The following is a 23,550-nucleotide window of genomic DNA, read 5'->3' as shown; positions in this document are numbered from 1 at the left end:
CATACAAAAAAATGATAGTAGTAAGAAATTTAAAAATAATAATATAATCATATCGTTAATTATTGTAATAACAAAAAATAATAATTAATTATCTATAAAAGGTTGCATAATTCTTAACGTTTTGTTTCGCTATTAAGTGTTGTTTTAATGGTATATTGCTTTTCTCTATTCATTTAATTATACCAGCAAACTTTATAAGCAAAGTAATTAATAGAAACTTCTTTTTCTTCTTTATTACGTTTGTTGGAGAATTAATTAAAGAAACAGTTGTTCTTTAAATTGTTGTTGTTAAGAGGGGCGACATTCTTTAGGTCTTTAAGCACCATCGTCTTATCATTCTTTAAAATAGAAAGACAACAAAATTCCTAATTTGCTGATACACAATTGGAAAACAATCTGCAGAGAAATGGTACTTTGGTGGGGGGAAGTACGTCACCCCCTGTACCGGAAGTATCGATAATCGAATTTTCTGGAATCGAACACCCCCTCTACCGGAAGTATCGATAATCGAATTTTCCGGAATCGAATGTTACCAAGTAAAATTTGATTGTTTTTTGTTTTTTTTTTATTCAAACTAGTATTTTCTGTGAAAACAGCGTTGAATATTTGACAAATTGCTCCAATTCTTCGTTTTTACCCAAAGGTAGGAGAAATAGACTGATTTTAGGTGAGTGTTGGGTGGGGGCAGGGTAGTTCAAAAAATTTCACCCTTATTTAAGATTTGTTAGTTGCGCTACATGTGGCCAGACAATTTTACGTCCAACAGGTGTATCGTTTTCTCTCTCTCTCTCTGCTTATTTTCTTTCCATTTCTCATGTTCTGACCTGCTTAGTGCTTTTAGGTAGTTCTTGGTACTTGGAAGGTCTGTTTACTGCAGGGTGCATAGGGTTTTAAAAAGTTGTACTGCACTAAAATTCTCTCTGGAATTGATTCTTGCACTTCTATAGATCATAAAACTAAGTACAACCTTTATAAATGTTTAAGCTTAGGTCTAATATAGAAAGGTAATCATGAGTGTTATCGTACTATGTTTAAAGAAATCACTAAGTTCCAAAAAAAAAAAATACAGGAAAACGGGAACAACTCTTCGCGAGGATTTGCATTTCCGATCTCTCACCATTTCTTTACCAAACTCACAGTTTGTAGCAATACAATCCTGGCATTGCGGGGTTGGCTGAAAAGTAATGCACACATGCTAGGAGAGGGGGAAAGAAAAGTGTTATCAAGTTCGGACAGAAAGTATATTAAAGTGCAATTCTTAAGCTCCACAATTATGTATTACTTTTCAATGTAGTCACCATTAACGCTAGTACATCTCTCCCAACGTGAAACTAGTTTTTTCATTTCGTCACTGAAGATTCTTTTGACTTTTCTTGAATCCAGGAATTGACAGCTGCCTTTACCTGAGGAGTAGTGATTACCCTTGGAGGTCTCTCTTGAGTTAGAGGAAACAAATAAAAATCACAGAGGGCAAGATACGGGGAATAAGGAGGGTGTGGAATTGGCCTCTGCAGTTTCGTGCTAGGTGTGAGGACCATCGTTGTCATGTTGCAAGATTATTGGTGCTAAGCTGCCTCTAACATGACTAGCTCAACATCGGAGGTTTCTTAGAGTCTGAACGTACCGAGAAGAATTTACCGTTGCCCCTGGTTACAGAAGAAAATCGGTCACATAAACTTGGCGAGCATCCCGAAACACAGACAGAAGAATTTTTTTATTGTGGACGGTTGTGTTTTGAACTTTTTCGGCCGAGTTGAAGAAGACGCATGTCGATATTCAGTGCTCTGCCTTTTCTCTTCTGGGTGTCTTAATGATGAACCCGTGATTCGTCCCCTGTCACAATATTCAAAAGAAAGTCGATAGCAGCAGTGACCATAGCACCACTACACGTGTCCGTCCATACTTCGGCGTCTAAAAATACACAGGTTGAACGCAGCGAGCTTATACGTAATAAGAGGAAATGTGACTTCCAAATGCCACCTCGCGCGCTTTTTGAAGCTCTTCGTTCGCGCTCTGCAAGCATGTGTGCATTACTTTTCAGCCAACCCCCGTATTAACATTTATCGGGCCAATAATAGATCGACAAAAGAAAAATAGCTTTTTGAAAATCGATTTTTTTTTTTCAAAACCGATATTTGTTTGGAGAAAATCGATAAGATTTCCATAAGAGAAGTAATGGGGGGAAATAAAAATGCCTGTTTATAAAAATGAAAAGGTTATTTTTGTATTTTACAATAACAAGAATACAACAGTATATAAACGGGGCGATTATTTATCATATTGTACTCCGCGCTATTATTACGATACATTCTTCTTCGCTGGGATATTTCTTTATTATATAGATATAGTATATTATTCTGTGATTAAATTTTTCATTCCTATTAATTCATTATCCTCCAACACATCATTTATTATACTTTTATTGTTCTTTACACTAACTGTTAATTGTTTTCATTATTATATTATAATAACCCCAGCTCGTACATATTTAAAGGGGTATAATAATCAAAGATGTATTAATTATATATTGTGTAGCAAAATATCGTTCATGGTTTATTTACTTAAAAATATGTGTATTTATATAAATTTTTAAAAAAAATAATAATAACCAGAAAACGTTAAATGAGGTAATAAAAATTTAATGGCACTTGCTTTTAAATGATTTATTGTTTATTGTGCGTGTGAACGTTTGGCCGTATACGTATAGCAATTTGTTAATTACATTCTCTAAGTGGTTAGAGCCAGGTCAAGATGGAGACAGCTGTTATTAATTCTTCAAAATAAATTCTTGTATTTCTTACTTTTAATTATATTATATTTTTCACGCTTCATGAATAACAGTTTTTATTAAAAAATATTTTTAAATAAAAAATGTACAAAATCGTACCGTAGACTTTATCGAGGTTCAGTAATCGAGGTTCAGTAATCGAGGTTCAGTAATCGAGGTTCAGTAATCGAGGTTCAGTAATCGAGGTTCAGTAATCGAGGTTCAGTAATCGAGGTTCAGTAATCGAGGTTCAGTAATCGAGGTTCAGTAATCGAGGTTCAGTAATCGAGGTGCTAATAATTTTTTATTTTTACATTCCGCACATTATAACATTTAATTCTTCCCTTTCAAAAACAACCTTAAAAGGGATTCTCCTGGGAATCATGTGAGCTTCATTCAAGGAAAGTTATAAAAGAAAATCTAAATAATGAAGCTGTATTTCCGGTATAGTTACCGAATTATGGTGTACAAAGATATAAACTCACCCACAAACCAATTGGTACTTTTTTTCTGCACTTCTTCTTTAATCAATTAAGTTTTGGAAAAACTGGGCACGAAAGTTTTTCAAGAAGTGATTCACACACTTCATAGATAAAAAAAAAAATTTCATTTGAAAACATTTTGCTCCGGGAATTATATTATATTTTTCACGCATAGGGTTTTAGATGTTGTTCTAAGAAGCCAGAAAGTTGTACTGCACTAAACTTCTCTTTGGAGTTGATTCTTGCACTTCTATAGATCATAAAACTAAGTACAACCTTTATAAATGTTTATGCTTAGGTCTAATATAGAAAGGTAATCATGAGTGTTATCGTACTATGTTTAAAGAAATCACTAAGTTCCAGAAAAAACCACCGGAAAACGGGAACAATTCTTCGCGAGGATTTGCATTTCCGATCTCTCACCATTTCTTTACCAAACTCACAGTTTGTAGCAATACAATCCTGGCATTGCGGGGTTGGCTGAAAAGTAATGCACACATGCTAGAAGAGGGGGAAAGAAAAGTGTTATCAAGTTGGGACAGAAGGTATATTAAAGTGCAATTCTTAAGCTTCACAATTATGTATTACTTTTCAATGTAGTCACCATTAACGCTGATACATTTCTCCCAACGTGATACAAGTTTTTTCATTCCGTCACTGAAGAATTCTTTTGACTTTTCTTGAATCCAGGACTTGACAGCTGCCTTTACCTGAGGAGTAGTGATTACCCTTGGAGGTCTCTCTTGAGTTAGAGGAAACAAATAAAAATCGCAGAGGGCAAGATCCGGGGAATAAGGAGGGTGTGGAATTGGTTCAAACTTCAGTTTTTCCAGAGCCTTTGCAGTTACGCGCGAGGTGTGAGGACAAGCGTAAATCCTTAAATTGATTTAAGGGCGCTTTTTTGGAGGAAAAGAAAGAAAATCTTCTAAAAATGTCATTTGAAAACAATTTACGGTCACATCACTCAGTATATTATTGGATAGAAACCAAAGTTCGAACTTAATAGAAAGTGCCCCTTCATAGATTTTTCATTATTTCATGGTACTGGGGCACCAGATATTTTTTAAAAAATATTCCTTCATTTAATTTTTTAGTTTATTATTTATTTATATTGTAAACTATTTATATATCAAATTAAAACAAAAAATACTAGAAAGATCTTTTCATAGATATTTATATTATTATTTATTTTTCTCTCTTTTTTTTTCTTAAAAAAAAAACTTGAAAGTAATAATAGTTCAAATAACAAACTAGAATTCACTCCACGTGGACTGTCTTGTTGGGGAAGTCGCTAGGCAACCGCACTGAAACTACACACTTTCATTGGTGCACGGAGCACAGTCATTGGGTAACTGCTTAGTCATGCGCCCCTCCTACTGTGCACAGTTTATATTATTTAGAGGTACGGCCTGTATAGTGTAGTTCAAGCGGTTATTGGTGTTGTCTAAGTGTATAAGGCAGTTGATTGGTGTAGTTTTTGTAGTAGCTCCGCCTGCTTTGGTGTTTTGGTTGAGTCCACGTGGACTCGGGAGTATTTTCTGTGTTGTGTTCTTGGATAGGCGAGAGGGAGAGGTTTTGAGGAATGTGTGTGGGGGGGGAAGTGTTGTGTCGGTGCTTGTGTGCGGACCCCAGGATAAGGGGTGTGGTGGATGAGGTAGTGAAGCTGGTAATCAGGGGTGGTCTGAGCGACGTAGCGACCCGTAGGGTAGGAACAGGGTGGGCGTGGGGGGGGGTAGCCCTTGTGATACGGCTGCCATATTTGTGCAAACCGACAGGGGGATGAAAATCACTATTGAGGGTATGAGGGTTTTTAGTACTCTCAGCATTTGAAGGGGTGCGAGGAGGGAAAAAATTGGTGGTGGAAAGAGAGGCCGCGCTTGAAAGAGAAAGAGAGTAAGAGACCTTTTGTGTTATTCTCTGGAAGGGCCGCGAAGGGTGTGTACAGAGAGTGAGAGATCTGCTGTGCCGGGGTGTAGGAGGGTAGCCCCGGCCATTTTGCAGCGCCCTCACCCCTGCTGTGAGGGAACTTCGATTTTTTTTTCCTCGCCCTTTCTTTTTTTTTCACTTTTTCTCTCTTTCTATCTCTCTCACTCTGCCCTTTTCTACTCCCCTCTCACCCAAGATTCTCGCTGAGTGCGTGCTTGTTGAAGGGAATTGTATTTTGTGTGTGTGTGTGTATGTGTGTCCCAGGGTTTTATAGAAGTGGCAGAGTAGCCGCGGCAGAGGGCGATGAAGTGGGACTATGCGGAGAGGTTTCTATACTACTAGTGGAGGGGGGAATATGACGCCGGCTCACACCAGAGAGTCAGTTCAGTGTCTGCTTTTGTGCTGTATACAGCTATTTGGCTTAAAATTCTGGCGTTTATTTTTACTTTTTTCTTTTTTCCATTCCCACGATAAATCTCTTTAAAAAAATAATCTTACATTTGGATTTTTTTTTATTTTGATAATTTCCTTTTTTAGCTGGATTACGATCTTCGTGTGGATAAATAAAAAATATAACTTAAAACAGGAAGTGATTGTGTTGGAACAAACAAGAAAGGTGTGCTACGTGTCTTCGTAAAAGTGTATGGTGTAATCATTTGGATTCGCGTAGTGTTTTCCCAAAGTTTTCTGGTTGTAGTTTCTAGTTTTTTTTCTTTTTTTTTGTCGCATATATGTGCCGTACATCTCTTGATACAGAGATGTGCTGATGTAACATGTACCCGACAGCAGGAATGAATGCCGCAGCAGTTGCAGCAGCCGCAAGGCATCCGGTAAGGGTAACTCGATCTTTTTTTTTTTTCTGTTTAGTTCCCCCCCCCCCCACTGCACTAACTTATGTGTGACGGAAATCACTTGCTGTTCACTTATACCTTGCCTTTCAGGAAAGTGTTTTCAAATTAAGTTCTCATTACTGTTGTAAATGATGATATTTTGGTGATTTTCTGCCAGCTGGCTTTACAAATAATAATCAGGGATACCAATTTTTTAAAAATTCACCTATAACCGGATTTTTTTTTTAAAGAAAATAATCAGCTGAATCGTGAAGGACATTTCCGCCCGCTTCTAACAAGTAATTTTCATCAAAATTGGATTTTTACTATTATTGGTGACTGTGTATTTCTTACAAAATCACATTCTAGAAGTAACCTTCACAACCCTTCCCCCAGAAGTGTTCTCAAGAGAATTGATCAGTTTGTTTCAAAATTATAGTCGCTAGTGTTGTTAAGTAGTGTCCAATAAGAATTCATTTCCTAAGTCTACAGGAAATACTTAAGAGCCATTGTTAAGATTATTTCAAAATGAAAAAAAAAAATTCTCTATTCTCTATCTCTTTAGATAGTACTACTTCCGGCCAAGTTACGGTTGTGCCTCGTGGTGTGATACAGTACCAAACAGTTGAACGTAGTTAAAGAACTCTGGTTTGACTATATATATGAGCCGTCCGTAATTTTAAACTCCCTGAACGGTTTATTTTCGGTTGATCAATTAGAACCCAAAAATCTAATACAGTTGAGATTTTATCACGTTTTGGCCGATTTTTGTTAACTATAAATCCTAACAAGGGAAGGGATTAGCTATGCGGTTAGCGTATTGTATTCGCATTTGCAACTCTGCTGACGGATAATATCCAAAGCAATAATAATGTTAAATTATTGTATATATACACCTATGTAAAAATATTCCTGTTAATAAACATTAATAAATAAATAATAAAAAAAAAAATTCCCACGCGGAGGTCCCGAGTTCGAATCCAGCTGCTGACCCTTAGATTTTCTCTTCCTAGGAGCTTCTTACAGCTCACTGTCCGGAGGCCTGCAGTGCATTGAAAAAAGCTCAGATGTTGACGCGCCTTAAATCATTAAAAAAAAGTAATAAATGCTAACCTTTTAGTAGCTAGTTTTTATAAAACCACGTTTTCTCCATCCGGTATCTTTTAAAACGTGTGTATTTTTCTTTGTAAGTTCTATTTTTTAAAAAATATGTCATGAGCGCAGTGCTGTCTACTATTCAGAATGTTAGTGCCCTAAAAATGTCTTGGAAGACCACAATGGACAACCCCAGAAAGAACAGAAGCATTTCGTCGCCTAAGAAGTGATACCTCGTAACTACAATTTCAACGAAAATTACATTTTTATATATAAAAAATGAATAAATATATAAAATTTATTTTATATAAATTACACTTTAAAGACGACAGTCACACTAATAGTTAATATTGAAAGAAGAATTACTGTATGCCTTAAAATGAATTTTATATCCTGTTTTTTCCTTCTCCTGTAAAGTTGATATTTTCTAGTTACAAGGTATCACTTCTTAGGCGACGATTTACAAACTAAAATTGTAAAGCTTCCATTGTGTGTCGTTGCTGGTAATAAAACAAACAAATCGTAACCTCACCAAGATTATATCAGTGATTATCAAAAGTAGCCGGTTAAGCGATTTTTTCAAAAATTTTATTATTCTGTAAATGCTGTTGATTTAATTCTTGTATGATAGCAAAATTTGTAGATTAAACTGAAGTGGGGCCCCTAAGAGCGTCACCTTTTAAGCGTCTGCCAATGAGTTTTCTTTGTAGAAATTGTTTAATTTTTTTGGTTATAAATAGCATTTTTACAACTTAGCTCGATGCTAGATTACTTAAAGAAAAAAAAAGTCTAGTTAAAATATTCTTAGAATTCTTTGAGTTAGTTCACAGAACATTATAAAAATGTCTCTTAACGGTTTTGAAACTACCCTCTTTTTTATTTCCCTTTTTTTTTTAATTCTATGCGGAAATGCCCGTGTCTGAGATTCCCGCAAAGTGGTATGTTAGTGTGTTTGTCTATCTCAACTAAGAGGCGGTGCGGGTTTTTTTTACTTAAAGTCACAATCAAATGATCGTAGTTTGTTGAAATTAATAATATTTGGCGTAGATGCCATAGATGGAATATCCAGCTTTTCGGGATAATTAACCTGCTTTGGAGTTCTCATAGTTTGTACTAGGGCCGCAAAAAAGCGATGGGGATCTCCAAGGCAATTATCTCAAAAATATCTTCTTCCCCTTTAGAAGTTATCTTTTAAGGTAGATCCGCCAGACTAGGTCCAATCTTTTGATGTTTTAATCCACCCTTAAAACTGTGGCCAGTACCTAATAATATCCTAAACTGAAAGTAGGCAAGAACAGAATCTATCGCGTCCTATCCTCCAAAACTACGTGACTCATTCTACCGCCACTCTATAAGATGCTCTCTTCTGAAATCTCTTTTTCAATATAGTTGAACGGTTGTAGAAGCTGCATAACTGTAATTCCTAGTTTTGAAAAAATTCCTAGCCTTTTTAAGCCAAAACTAGGTAAAATTTAATCATTCTTCATGGTTAGATTAGTTCGCGTAATAATAAATAATAAAGTTTTTTATGAGTTGCTTTTAAATTGCTGTATTTAGTTGGTGTAGAGATTATAATGAAACCTTGTGTCTAGTTGGAGAAGTAAAAATCGTTATTCAGTTAACAGAATAATTGTAAGAACTACATCAAGACTTCCGTTTGTCTATTTTATATTATCACATCCGGCGAGCTGATTACGTCGTTTTTAATTGATAATTTTTTAATGTTTAAATGCGTTTTTATTGTGTTTGTTTGTTATTAGTGAGAAATAACCCCAAATTTAGGGACATACTGTTTTTAATTTTAAGTGTAAATTAAACAAATAAAGAAGGCACTTTAAATTTAAAAAAGTAAAATAAAAGTAAATAAATAAACGTCTCTCGGGCACTATATTCTCTTTAATGGTGACCATCTAGTTTTTAGAGGAATTTATAGAACCCTAAAATGTCAGCCGATTTAGGTTATAATACCACGTGTTCAAAAATAGCTTGTTCACTTTTTAATCATCGCGTATTATTTATCGTTTATAATTAGTGTTTATAAAGCCATTGAAAAATAAAAATGAAAAAATTCCCTGAAATATTATGTTTTGTTTCATTTGATCAGTAATTATTTTTTTATATTAAAATTAAGTGGAGCAGAAAAATGTATCTATAAATGATAAGCTTCATGATATCTTTCATGTGTTAAGCTTATGATCGCATACTTGACGGCACCAAACAGCTCACTCGAATTCTCTAATTATTGACCTACACAGGGACCCCCCCTCCCATAAAAAGACCCGAATGGAATTTCAAGCTACAGTTTTGGCACCCTTCTTTATAAATATGGAAGGACACCATGACTTGATATTGTATTCAAATGGGGTCCTCTAAAAGGGAAAAGCGTCCCCTAAACTCACTCCTCCTGTTTAGGACGCAGACTCCCACGATATCTGTTTGACATGTTTACTGCTAAGGGTGTACTGGACTTACGGACTACAAGGACTGTCCACACCAGACTGTACATACCAACTTACAGGACTGCTACCTATCAGAATTCTTTTTTTTCGTTACTTCCTGTAGACTGTGGAACGACCTACCAACGGACCTTACGAACAGGAAAACAATTTTTAATTTCAGATTTGTATTTTATGACTACTTATTACAGGAATTTAGGAGGAAATAGTTTATTTATTTATTCTAGTTGTGAAAGTTATCTATAATTTTTTCTTATTAGTTTATATTTATTGTAAATAAATTTTGCGAACAGCTGTTTGGATTTTATTTTGTACTTTATTATTTTAACCGAGAGTTTTTTTGTGTTTATCATGTAAATTTTATTTATTTTTGTTGCCCTTAAGGGACACGAGTCCCAGGGCACAATAAACGTATCTTTCTCTCTTTCTCAATAGAATTTTTGCTGAAATGTGAAATAACGGTCATTTCCTCCACGTAGTAATCTGCTGGTGAAGGAAAATCCAAGTCCCAAGAAAATCCTGTTGCTAACCATTGCCGTTGAAACCGTGTTTTCTTTAAAAAATTGTCAAGAAATTTTATTAACACGATAAAGTTTTTTTACTTCCTCTTTTCCCAAGCTCTCAACCTAAGAAATACGTCATCTTCCGGGTCCATAGAGGTTCCTTAAGTGGAAAGCTTGGCAAAGTAAGAAATGGGGGAAAAAAATGTGACTAAATTTGGCAATAATCTCTCTTCTCTTTGGTTTAATGAGTCAGATGTGTCTATGAACAATGTAATTTTTAATGAAATGATTCATCATTTATTATACGCTTCCTTCTACGTCTCCAATCATACTATATACACTCTGATCTAAATATTTCTCTCGTCTCTGGAAATAGCCCCAATCTCGATACACAAAACTTCACTCAAATCTACACAGTCTGATCCACAACATATCTACTACAACACTTCCTTCAAATCCACAGCGCAGACTAAAGCGGCGGTGGCCATGCGATCATCTCAACATGTAACGCCGACCTCCTAGGATGGTTGCTGTGTAAGCTTGCCAACGTGGCGAACTAAAACGGCTTCCATCATTGGATGGTGTTGATGTTAATAATTATATTTTGGATATTAATATTTTTCTCATTTTTATTGGAAGTAATTAATAGGCGAGAATTGAGTAGTGTCCAGTGATTGGCTAGATTAGCGGGGAAGTCTTGAGCATTTAGATGTAGTAGAGAAGTACGTAACTGTAGCCAATAGGGTCATTACTCCTGCCTGTATTGCTAATTACTGGTAGAAATGGAATAGAGAGCGTTGCCCCATAGTGACGTAGGGAAGGCTAATCCTCTGGTAGGCTAGTATCCTCTAACAGAGTTCCTGAACTATCTCTTTTCCACAGCCCTTTCTCAATTTGCCCTGTGTGTTGTATACTTTATAGCAAAGAGATGGAGAATGGTTATTTGGGGTGAGCCCCAAACTAATATAAAAGGGGAGGCTTTTGCATGCTTTAGCCCCAAAGCACCCCCACTGTGTCACCTTTCCATTCATACTAATACCCCCCAGTTAGATGTTTTACTGTTCACCAAATCCTCCCGGATCCCCTCTCCATTCACAGTAATTTTACCCTCGACTCCCTTTTTGGGGTGGTCGTTTAGAAAAGGGATTTCCCCACATGGGACCTTGCGTTTACATTGTCTAAGGGCTCTTCACCACTTTTATTGCTACCGTCTCTCTCACACATTTTCTTTTGCCTGCAAAGTGTCCGTCCCGCCCTTGCCCTCGAAATGAATATTTTATTTCCTCCAGAGTTACCCTACTTGTTATGTGCGGCTAATGTTTAAGCTAAAACCCGTCACCAGTTGGTGGCTAGGGTGCACAGAGTTACAATACCCAACCCTTTCTTCAGTGACAGTGTGTGTGTGTGTGTGTATATATATATCACGCATTGGATTCTGGGTGTCATGGTAATATGTTCCTCTTTTGAGGAGGGTCTCGTCATTCTTGATCATCAGATGAATTCATTCCGTAAATCTTCTCCCTAATCCATTTTAGCAATGGAGATAAAGCAGACTACATAATCCTGTTGGCAGTGAAATAACGATTAAATTTCGTAACTATTTTAAGGCTTTAAAAGTTTTTTTTCCTACTTTATCCAATCCCACTAAGGAAGTATTGCAATTAAAAGGTTTTATGTATTTACTTTACGCCGGAAGTGGTATACTTTTAGGTTAGGCTAAAAGAAAATTAAGTTATTGAAAATTGGCGTCTGTTTTTTGGCAGCACAGTTCTAAAAATAGAAATCAGGACTTCGATAGTTCAATTCGATTAGGCGCTACGATGGAATGCCTATCGAAAAGGGTTTCAGACTTGAATCACCTAACTCTGGAAGTGCCAGTTTTCTCCAGAGATTTTTTTTTTTGGTGGGTAGAGGGGGGATTTTCCGTAAAATAGTCTCAAAGATTTTCATTTTTTGAACGTGATGCGCCAATAGCTCGCACACAGGCCCACGGGTACCGTATGCTAGAGACCTAAGGGGCGTCTGTGTTGGTATAGTGGTCAAGAGCGTGGCTTTGTAAGTGGGAGATCTCCAGTTCGAATCCCGCGTGTGACTACTTTTTATTTGCTAGAAAAAAATGGTTTATTGTAAAGTACGAGCTTCCGCCCCCGTTCACCGACACCTAATTGGTAGTTGGACGTTAAGCCCCGCCTGAAAAAATAGGCTGTTGCTGTACTTCATGAATACGATTAAATGTGTTGTGAATGTTTGAAGAAAGTGGACTTTCTCGAATGGTCTTCTTTAGATTTTGTGAAAAACCGTAAAGCTTATCGAGATTCTTTAAACTATTATTTAAGGTTTGGTCACTCAGGTTCGTTTTTTGTAAAACTTGATTCTGGGAGGGGGGGCGGTTCTAGGGCTCGTTTATAGAGTTTCTTCTAAAGGGACACCTTTATTAAAACGTGCTTTTGCAGCAAGGGATATAGTTCGTCTTTTCTATGCATCTGTTTCATGTATCAACAGTTTGCCTGTCCGAATATCCTTAACTATCTGGGAAATTGGGAAATCTTATTGATCTAGGTTCTTGCAGCATTCACCTGGAAGAAACAGCCGGCTTAGTGATGACTATCGAAGTGTCAAAAATCGAGCAAGTTGGGATTTGAAAGTCACCAAAGATAGGTTGGCGAAAATATGACCAATTAGGGGCGTGCATGTTTGTTGGTTAAGAGTTCATTTCCGGTGACCAAAATATAGAAAGAGAGTGGTAGGGAGCGGAAGCTAGTTGGGCCTGTACAGTGCTGCCCGGGTGTATATACAATTCCGTCTCATTATCGGCCCACTCTAACTAATTATTAACTTTACTAATTATCTGGTAGGTTTAGTGGCACAGCCTCTGGTGTAAGAGAAGGGCAAACTGTTTAGCGAGCGAGCTCTGTGAGGTAGTCTAGGAGCAGGTTATATAGCTAGGTGGAGAGTCTAGAGGCCTGTTAGTATTACACTTAACCACCTCTTCTTCTTGCTCAAACTATACTCCTCTAGTAACTATGGTAACTAGAGACTCGGAACAGCCAAGAGCTGTGTGTGTTAGTGTTTGTATCCTGTCAATAGAGTGTACGTTCTACCTTGTTCCTTGTTACTTCCTTACCACCGCTGGAGTGCCGCCTCTTCGGCTTGTCGTGCTAAGGGGTCCCCATGGTAAAGCATAGAATTAACAGTGTGTATACTGGGGCTACTCCCTCTGCCTCCGTGTCCTCTCTGTCTCTCTTCGCCGCAACTCCTTCACAAGTTGTTTCCTTTCTACTTCCACGTCCACACGCCCAACTACCACCTACTTGTTATCATACTCTATTCACTCAGAGACCTTTCACTAGTACTCTACACATCTTGCTACGTCCCACACACTCACACAGAGAATCAACTTCCCCGACGACGACAATACAACGCGCTAACTCCTCTTCACACTCTAGACCCGTGGACCACCCGAGAGTCTGTGTTGTCGTGGGTGTCCTTTATGTAAATTTGTACAAGAAGGTCTTGTCACAGACCCGCCTCCATCTCCGCTGCTGACTCTCTCTCTGCTCCACCTCTTCTTCTATATTTCCCCTCTCTCTTTATCCTCCGGAGGATTCCTCTGAACTGTGTATAAGAGAACATGCAACGTCGTCTATTGTGTTTCTTCTGTATCTTCTTCTTTTTCCTAGCGCACTCTCTCCCTTTCATCTTATTACAAGTTCTTCGTACTTATTTATTGTATTTCTACTTCTGAAGTTTTGTTGTTGTTGTTGATGATGTTAAGTTTCATCCTAGAAAAAACAGCTTTTTTGGCCTAAAGTTCTTTATTTAGTTACAAGATTTTGGCTGCTGGATTAAATTAGGGTGATAATCCCGATCTCTGGCTCACTATGAAAGTATCCAGTAAGTCTGGTATGAACTCTTAAACAAAGTTCATCTTAACTCTCAACATCCTTTCTGCTTCTGTAGGGGATAGATGATTTTTTGATTTGGCTCGGCGGGACGGGACCCACGCCCCACGGCACTGCAGCCACCAAAAGGCTTATTGTGCCTTCCCTTGAGTCTAGTAGGTGAAACCTCTCCTTCTAAGAAGGTAGAGGGCTTTCCCTACCAGTTCCTTCTGCGCTACAATCTCCCCTGGTCTCAAGGTACCAAAGTAGGGGATAGATACTTGCCGTCGATATCGACAGTTCTTTTAAGTCAGCTAATCCTCTAACGCTGCCTTCTGCCACTTTTTGCTAATTTGGTGGCGCTCCTCTAATATTTCCATAATCAGTTCTATTTTCCGTGCAATCTAGTTTTTTATTCAGCTGACATAAATATTAGTAATTAACAGGATGAAAAAAATGCCAGTTTCAGTCATGATAAACTTTATTCTACCGAGCTTTCAGGACTAGGTACTAGGATCATCTTCAGGGCTGTGGAACATATTTACAGTGTGTTAACAATTATATTACCAATTAATTATATTACAATGAATATGTATAAAGTATAATGTAACGAAAATTTACAAAAATATTTACCAATATACTATTTTACATCATTAGAGGGTTAGTGTGTCTTCTGTCTTGTCTGCTCATGGACTGAATGTGATCGGTCTGTGTTTGGTTGTAAGGAAGTCAGTGATACCAATTGTCACAAGTATTTTGTAGTAAGTTGGCAGTATGTGTTGTTTTATTGGTGTCAGTTTTGAAATTTAGACTGTTTTCTGTTCTTAGATATGTATATCATTCCACAGCCCTAAAGATGACCTAGTCCCTAGGTCGAAAGCTCCGGCATAATAAAGTATATAATGACTGAAACTGGCATTAATTTTTCATCCTATTGATACTTTGATTCAGTTACCAAAAATAATGAACAGTAATTAGTAATTAAATAATATTATTTGCATTAATGTGTTGCAATTAAAAATTATGTGAGCTATTCATTTTATTTCATTTAAAGGATTGATTAGTAAAAAGACGTGTCATATAATAATTACATCATAAATCGATATTTCTTCCGATAAAAAAAGAAATAACTGGTCTATGAAATATAGATAAGGTTTGCCCATCTCTCGACCTCCTCCCCGGTCTATATTCAACCAACACTTATCAACAAACTCTAAATATTGGGCTTGTTAAGTTATTTATTTGTTTGGTGCTTCGTATTTTCTGTTAGTAAATTATTTATTTATTTCTATGGTGCCTAGAATAAGATACAGAATTGTGTCTTATTATCTCTCATGTCTCTCTCTCTGTAACCAATATAATACTTTGGTCAAAACATTCTGTCTTTGTATATTTATACGTATTAATTTTTAAATTTTGTGTTATTTTGTTTCTTTGGCCTTCTTTAATTGATTTTTCAATTATGAAAATTATTATTTGCAAAGTTTTTAGGAATTTTGTAGACTTACTCTCGCTAACTCCTCGACTAGTCAGTGGAATTATTAAGATCTGGCTAGTGTTTTATTTTTGTCGAAAATTAATCGAGCTGAACTGTTTAGTTTAAAGAAAATGCTCAAGGAAGACCTTAATCAGTTTTGAAAATTGATTTCCAGAAGGTTTTTCCAGCATCCCCCCGGTCACTAAAGGGCCGTTTCTAAGAAATCTGCTGAAATTATGTCACAATACTGAAAAGGAATAGGGCGTAAGAATAATTTTTTGTTTTTGCTTTATTCGAAATATCCATAGATTTGGAAGTAGAAGGGTATTGGTAGGTATTTTGTTACTTTAATCTGTAGGTTGTAACATAATAGGGCAAGCGGATATTAAAAGCAGTTTCCTCCAAGAGGGAATGAAAACCTATAAAGTATACCTGTCCCTCTTCTCTACTGTAGTTGGACCCTTTCTCCCTTTAGCGTCTTAGTGTAAGAATAAAGCTTTCCACTAACACACAACGCCCAGTCTTCTCACTATACAATAGAGGCTGTGTTAGTAAAAGGTGGGCTTCTGTGTGGTGTGTGTAAGCAAGGCAGGGTTTAGAAATTCTTTAAAAGTATTTTAGAAAAAAATAAGTAGAAATATGAAGATATATTCGGCGATAGCAGTAAAGCTTAAAATTCAAATAACTGCCAGCTTAAATTAGGTCTTTTGTTGCTTTCTTATGCTAGAACGGATCCTACAGCGCCTTCAAGCTGTAGTACAACTGTACCTGGTGCATTAGGTACGGTTTAGGAGGAGAAATGGGAGTCGACTGTAATGTATTGGTAATGGAGGGTGGCTCCCGCAGGTCATAGAAAGGAACCAAGCTCTACAGGGAAGTACTGGAAAGAGAGAAGTCATTTGTGATTTCCCTGGAGTCCCATGTTGCCCATAAACTGTTGCTTCAGATTTCTCTCTCTCTCTCTCTCTAAAAAAAAAAAAGGCCCCTAAACTCCAAGAATGGGATTGTCCTGGAGGTTAGGGTTTCAACCTTTCAAGAAATCCTCTGATGACTGCATAGTCCCTCAAACGATATTCCAAGAGAGTTGGTAGATTGTGGAATCTCTGGCGTTGAATTTCCCGTCCGATTCATCCAGCAAAACTCGTCCTAACACCTGATCACCTTCCAGGATCTCTGCAAACGGGCTGCTGCTAGATTAGGGTAATACCACTCTCCCAAAGCTGTAACATCCCTCCCCTCTAAAAGGAATAAAAGTAAAGTAATGCCTATTTTTTCAGGCGGCTTTTACATCCAACTACCAATTAGGTGTCGCGGACGGAGGCGTCTAGCAAACTTTACTATAAATTTCTTTTATTAACCATTAAATAAAATCCAAGACCTAAGACCGGGAATCGAACCCACTAAACCAACAATACATCTTAGCATTGCGGGTCTAGCCTATAACTACCTAACAAACTTTACTATAAATTTCTTTTATTAACCATTAAATAAAATCCAAGGCCTAAGACCGAGAATCGAACCCACTAAACCAACAATACATCTTAGCTTTGCGGGTCTAGCCTATAACCGCCTAACAAACTTTACTATAAATTTCTTTTATTAACCATTAAATAAAATCCAAGTCCTAAGACCGAGAATCGAACCCACTAAACCAACAATACATCTTAGCTTTGCGGGTCTAGCCTATAACCGCCTAACATACTTTACTGTAAATTTCTTTTATTAACCATTAAATAAAATCCGAGGCCTAAGACCGGGAATCTAACCCAGTACCACAATACATCTTAGCTTTACGGGTCTCGCATCTTAATCGCTCGGCTATCGTGGCGCCTTCTAAGAGGAAGTAGGTACATTCACCTCACAAGCAACCAAACTTCACAAAGACTTTCTTGGTGAGAGATCAAATACTTTCCCAGAATTAGTCCAAGATAAACCAATCTAAGTCTCTTGTACCAATAACTTGCACACGTTTTCGAAAAATTGTTTGTTTCTCAAAACAGCTGACCTAAATTACAAAGCTCTCTAATCAACAATTGCATAGAATATAATCGATTAGAAACAATAGATCGAAATGATGGTTTTGGTTTTTTTTTTCGACCCGTTGTTGATGGATGATTTTTGGGGAATTTCGAGGTGCGGTCATAAATAAATACAAATATTTTTGCTTTATACCAACGTTTCGGTAATTTTTTTACTACCTTCTACAGGGCATTATAAAAAAGAGTTTGTGAAGTTTAGTGTAGTAGAGCTGTTTGAACAGTTACGATGATATAGCTCTACATTAAACTTCACAAACTCTTTTTTATAATACCCTGAAGAAGGTAGTAAAAAAATTACCGAAACGTTGGTATAAAGCAAAAATATTTGTATTTATTTAGGACCGCACCTCGATATTCTCCAAAAATTATTAGATAGAAAATTAGAGATGCCCAAAAGAGAGGTCCTGAAACGCCTCTGCAGGTCACCTTCTAAAAGGGAAACTAATTATTTTCGTTAGACTATATCTAGGTGGCGTCTTCCTATAACTGTAACTTCCGCTACCAAAATTGTGAGAGAAATCATAAAAATAAATAAACCTGAAAACATGAAACACTTAAGTCTTTGTGTTTTGAAAAATTTTATTCAGCGTGAGTATTTTATTTATTTTTTTAAAATAGGTTCCCTTTTAATAGCTGGCAATAAAAGTTTCATTAGCGCTGGTTTATTACACTTGTGGAAAGAGCAAAAAAAAACAACATATTTTTATGGATCTTTTTTTCTACCATTACACTTTTTTGTCTTGTTCTCCCTGTCTCTGTCTCTCGATGATTCTTCCTTTTTTTTTTTACAATTTCCTTTTACCATTTAAGTTTTGCGAAATACAAAGAGGGAATAAGGGGGGATGTGAATTCTTCTTCCCTTTCAGTCGTCGGTATCTTTGACACAGTACATTGTGTGAGTAAATATGGTATTTCACCTACAAGTTTGTCGTGTGTGTAAACATCACTTTGCGCAGCAGTTTTCTCTGTCATTATCAACTTGTAAAAAAAAAAAGACAGTTGTACAATGACAGTGCTGTTAAATTCTGACAGATTATTCTCTCTTCTCTGTTGTATTTTATTTAGTGTGTGTTGCGCGCCTTATATTTTATATTTACTTTGTGTCCGCTTTGTGCTAAAGTTTGTGTTTATTAACTTTGTAAATTTTACTGTTTGTGTGTGTGTTTTATTTTGTAATGATCCGTTATTTACGCGAGGGAGATTTCAATAATTGCACAGACAAATAGATGTACATCAAACATGGTTTATTAAATCAATACATTTTTTTTTAAAAAAATTACACGTAATCCCCACCAACTTGTCTCATCTTCTGATCCTCTCAGCGCAGAATTCATTTACCTTGATCTCGAATCCAGTTTTGAACTTGTATCTCTTCATTATCGGTGAAGTTCTCGTAAAGCTTCTTTCATCGCACCGCACCAAGCAGATAATAATCCCGAAATGGTGTAAGATCAGGGCTGTTAAGGAGGAGAATGAGAGGTGGAAGCCCAACTTTTGCCCAATAGTTTGCAACACCAGTTGTGTTGTATGAGGGTCGTGCTTTGGGTGGTTTAAAAAGGAAGAAGGACGCCTTTGCTTTGCCATTCCGGATATTTCCTCATCAGTGCCGACTTAGCTTCTTAATTATTGCTGAGTAGTACAGGCTACTGATTGTGCATTGCTTCCACCCCCAAATCACAGGAAATCGGACTAAGGGCCCCTCGCATAACACTTTAGCGGCCATTTTTAAACTTTCCCCTCTTACACGTTAAAATTCGTCCAGTTCCAGCAATTACTGTGTATCGTTTGTTCATTCGCGATAATATTTCTAACGTTTGTTCACACTTTTGTGTTTATTATCATCTGTTTCGGAGTTCTATTTATCGAAGGTCTTGTTTCTATACTATACAGTCAGCATTGAATTCTCTAAATTCAATCAACCACTAACGATGAATGAAAGTCAGATATTCAATAAACGAATAAAACTAAAAATGAGCCAACCATTTTTAGCCAACTCAATCCCGGCGCAAACTCCTAAATAGAAAGTTAAAAATCTTATAATACAAATTTATGATCATAAAAAAAATAATAAATAAATAATAAACGGAAGTTTATTGCATAATTTTCCTAATTTTCCTCGTAACTAACTAGCAGTGGCCGACCAGTTGGGAAAAATTCTGGCAGATGTCCCATAGTGGCTCTGAGAGAGTTCCTCAATTAGAGCCGCAGTCGCTGTCTCACTCTGCCTAATTAATTTAAAGGAAGAAAGTCGCCAGTTCTATTATCACTATCTCTCTCTTGTCGCCCCTTTTTTGGCCACGCCACTTCTCATGCTATTTTGTTTTCGCGCTCCAATCTAAATTGTACTTTAATTTGACATTTTAATTGATTTCGATGAAAAGTATCCTTGTGTTAAGATATATTTTTTTAGCCACTTATAAAATGCTAAAAATTCAGTTATTTTCATTATTTTTTTTTGCTTTTATTCATTTTAAAATTATGTCTTAATTTTCTTTTAAATGTTTTATGTAAAAAAAGTAAAGTAATTGCCTATTTTTTTAGGCGGGGCTTAACGTCCAACTACCAATTAGGTGTCGCGGACGGAGGCGACTAGCAGACATATTTTAATGTAAATTCCTCATATTAACCATTAAATAAAATCCAAAGCCTAGAGACAGGAGAATCGAACCCACTAAACCAACAATACATCTTAGCATTGCGTGTCTAGCCTATAACCGCCAAACATACTTCACAATTAATTTCTCATCTTAACCATTAAATAAAATCCAAGGCCTAGAGACCGGGGATCGAACCCACTAAACCAACAATACATCTTAGCAATGCGGGTCTAGCCTATAACCGCCTAACATACTTCACAATTAATTTCTCATATTAACCATTAAATAAAATCCAAGACCTAGAGACCGGGAATCGAACCCACTAAACCAACAATACATCTTAGCAATGCGGGTCTAGCCTATAACCGCCTAACATACTTCACAATTAATTTCTCATATTAACCATTAAATAAAATCCAAGGCCTAGAGACCGGGAATCGAACCCACTAAACCAACAATACATCTTAGCTTTGCGGGTCTAGTATCTTAACCGCTCGTCTACCAAAAACAAAAACACGTACAGACTGTTGGAACCTGTTCACAGTGTTGGATAATATTGTAATTCACACCAATTTTAGGGCTTTCATTCATCGTCAGAGTTAAATCAAGTTTGCTATTCAGAGAATTCGTCTGAGGAGGGCTTTAGCAAGACGAAATCTCTGCAGCAAATTGATTAACTAATCTCTGATATGGTTTTTTTTTTTTTTTTTTTTTAGAATTCTGATTACCTCATACATTGCGTACACTTCCGCGGGAAACTCAATTTGGCATACTTTATTCACAATTCCAATATTTACTCCATTAAAAGCACTTTATTACAAAAACATTTAAAATCTAAAATGTTTTTTTTGGGCAAAAATCTTTCCAATTTACCTTAAAAAAAAGAAAAAAAAAGAGAAGGTATTAATTCAAATGGTTGTTCCGGTAGTTTGCATTTTCCGCTCTATTTTTCCTTCCTGTTCCACTCTGAACAGTAAACCACTGTTTCTATTCTGCAATTCTTGTTTTGTAATTTAGTTTTTCTTTATGTTCATTTATCGTTTATCGTTTCCATTTGTTTTATCTGTTTAACGAAGTTGGTGATTGTTTTTTTGGAGATTGGTTTTTGGGTCCAGCTGATAATTTGGGCGGTAAGGCTAGCTACGAGTTGGAAAATGGCCGTTTTTCATGGTGGGGGGAGCAAACTAATCGTGTATAACTCAAAAATTTATAAAGAGGAGCATTTCCGGTTGGTACTTGACCTTACTGTCCCCCCCCGACCTAAAAGAATTCAATGTTAGCAAAATCTATTAAATTAAATATTGACGAGACCATCTATCTTATATAATATATCAGTGATTCACCAACCACTGTGCCGCGTGGCACTTTTGCAATGCCGCGAAAGTTTTGAAGTGTGCCGCCAAATTTTAGAAAAGGCATACAATAAAAATTTGTATATTAAATTGTAGAAGACGATATGAGAGTAGCATTATCATCTATACGACCAAATATAAACTGTAATTATCAAAAAACATCAAGCTCAAATTTCGCATTAAAAGTATTCTTATTATTAACTTTTAATTAATCCCTTAATAAACGTATACGAGGGTCGTTTGAAAAGTCCGTGCAAAAATAAAAACTACTTAATTTTTTGGGGTAAACCTTTTTTATTTTTCAACATAGTCTCCTTTTAGGCTTATACACTTCGTCCAACGCTGCTCTAGTTTGTTGATCCCTTCCGAATAATAGGATTTGTCCAAGTCTGAAAAATAGCCATTCGTTTCTGCAATCACCTCCTCGTTTGAATAAAATCTTTTTCCCGCCAGCCATTTCTTCATATTGGGAAACAAATAGTAGTCTGAGGGAGCCAAGTCTGGAGAATAGGGGGGATGTGAAACGAGTTGGAACCCTATTTCCATTAATTTTGCGACCACAACTGCTAAGGTGTGAGCTGGTGCGTGGTCGTGATGGAAAAGGACTTTTTTGTGGGCCAATCGTGGGCGTTTTTCTTGCAGCTCGGTTTTCAAACGGTCCAATAACGATGAATAATATGCACCTGTAATAGTTTTACCCTTTTCCAGATAGTCGATGAGGATTATTCCTTGCGAATCCCAAAAGACAGTCGCCATAATCTTTCCGGCCGAAGGAACGGTCTTCGCCTTTTTTGGCGCAGATTCCCCCTTAGTAACCCATTGTTTAGATTGTTCTTTGGTCTCAGGAGTGTAGTGATGTATCCATGTTTCATCCACAGTGACGAAACGACGCTTAAAGTCCGGCGGATTCTTCTGGAACAGCTGCAAACCGTCCTTGCAACACTTTACACGATTTCGTTTTTGGTCAAGCGTGAGCAATCGCGGCACCCATCTTGCGGATAGCTTTGTCATGTCCAAATGTTGATGCAAAATATTATGTAACCGTTCATTCGAGATGCCCACAGTACTAGCAATCTCACGCACCTTCACTCTTCTGTCATCCATCACCATATCATGGATTTTATCAATGATTTCTGGAGTAGTAACCTCAACAGGGCGTCCAGAACGTTCAGCGTCACTTGTGCCCATATGGCCACTCTGAAAATTTTGAAACCACTTATAAACTGTTCTAATCGAAGGTGCAGAGTCACCATAATGTTTATCAAGCTTCTCTTTAGTCTCCTGAGGCGTTTTGCCTTTCATAAAGTAGTGTTTAATCAACACACGAAATTCTTTTTCGTCCATTTTTTGAAAATCACTCGACTTCCTCGATTCAAACGAATGCCAAACACAAAGAAATAGACCGATCTGGCTGAAACTTGGTGTCTGTTCTTCCAAGAGATGCTACTAACTAAACATAACCTCGATACGCGCCAGTGGTGCTATCTCTCTGACTTTGCACGGACTTTTCAAACGACCCAAAAAGTATTCCCCCATTTTATTATTAGTGTATCGCCCCAAATTTTGAAATTGTTAAAAGTGTGCCACCGCGGCAAACAAAAAAAAAAGTTTGCAATCACTGTCCTGTGCGTCAACTTTGTAGATACTGAATCTTAAGCCAACCACAGAGTTTTATAAAGATGAATAAATATAAATGTATTTATTCAGTTTTGTAGCATATACCAAAAAATAAATAAATAAGTATAAAAATTCTGACGTAATCTGGTGACATTCGAAGCGATAATTCCTTTCCATTAAATGTATACTAGTACACGCTTGCTGTGGTACCAGTATTTATGTAAATTGATTCGAACAGATAACTGTAAAATCAATACTGACAGTTCTACTAACACCTGCTTATTATGCTGTTCTGTAATTTATCATTTATCCAGTCTTCTTTCTCCGTTTATTGATTTATTTTATTTATCTTGTTCGCCAAGTTGACCAGTTTATTACTATTTAGTTAATTATTTATTATAATTTCGTTTTTTCTCTCTATTCTAACGATCCCTATTGATTTTCAAATTATCTCATCTCCTTCTTTAAAAGTTTTGTTATTATTTATTTTTATCGCAAATTATTTTGTTTAAAACATAAAACTATAAA

At 36.6% G+C, this 23,550-nt stretch overlaps 1 protein-coding gene across 25 annotated transcripts in view; it reads left to right on the top strand.

Annotated features, from left to right (window-relative positions):
• LOC141448309 (transducin-like enhancer protein 3-B) overlaps nt 1–23,550 on the top strand; it is a 263,733-nt gene that overhangs the window by 16,933 nt on the left and 223,250 nt on the right. For 12 of the 25 annotated variants that reach the window (XM_074116592.1, XM_074116598.1, XM_074116601.1 and 9 more), the window contains exon 1: nt 5,538–6,005. The exons of 5 other annotated variants lie outside the window; for them this stretch is intronic. In XM_074116592.1, coding sequence (XP_073972693.1) covers nt 5,949–6,005 — 57 coding nt within the window. In that variant the 5' untranslated portion in view covers nt 5,538–5,948. Of the gene's footprint in view, nt 1–5,537; nt 6,006–23,550 lie in introns of those variants that run through there. 8 more of the 25 variants (XM_074116608.1, XM_074116599.1, XM_074116602.1 and 5 more) reach the window with 2 other exon arrangements.

The sequence above is a fragment of the Rhodnius prolixus genome, unplaced genomic scaffold, assembly GCF_049639745.1.
Source record: "Rhodnius prolixus isolate KJV_2025 unplaced genomic scaffold, Rpr scaffold_19, whole genome shotgun sequence".
In the NCBI taxonomy this organism is placed as follows: domain Eukaryota; kingdom Metazoa; phylum Arthropoda; class Insecta; order Hemiptera; family Reduviidae; genus Rhodnius; species Rhodnius prolixus.
This window is presented reverse-complemented; position numbering and strand designations above follow the sequence as displayed.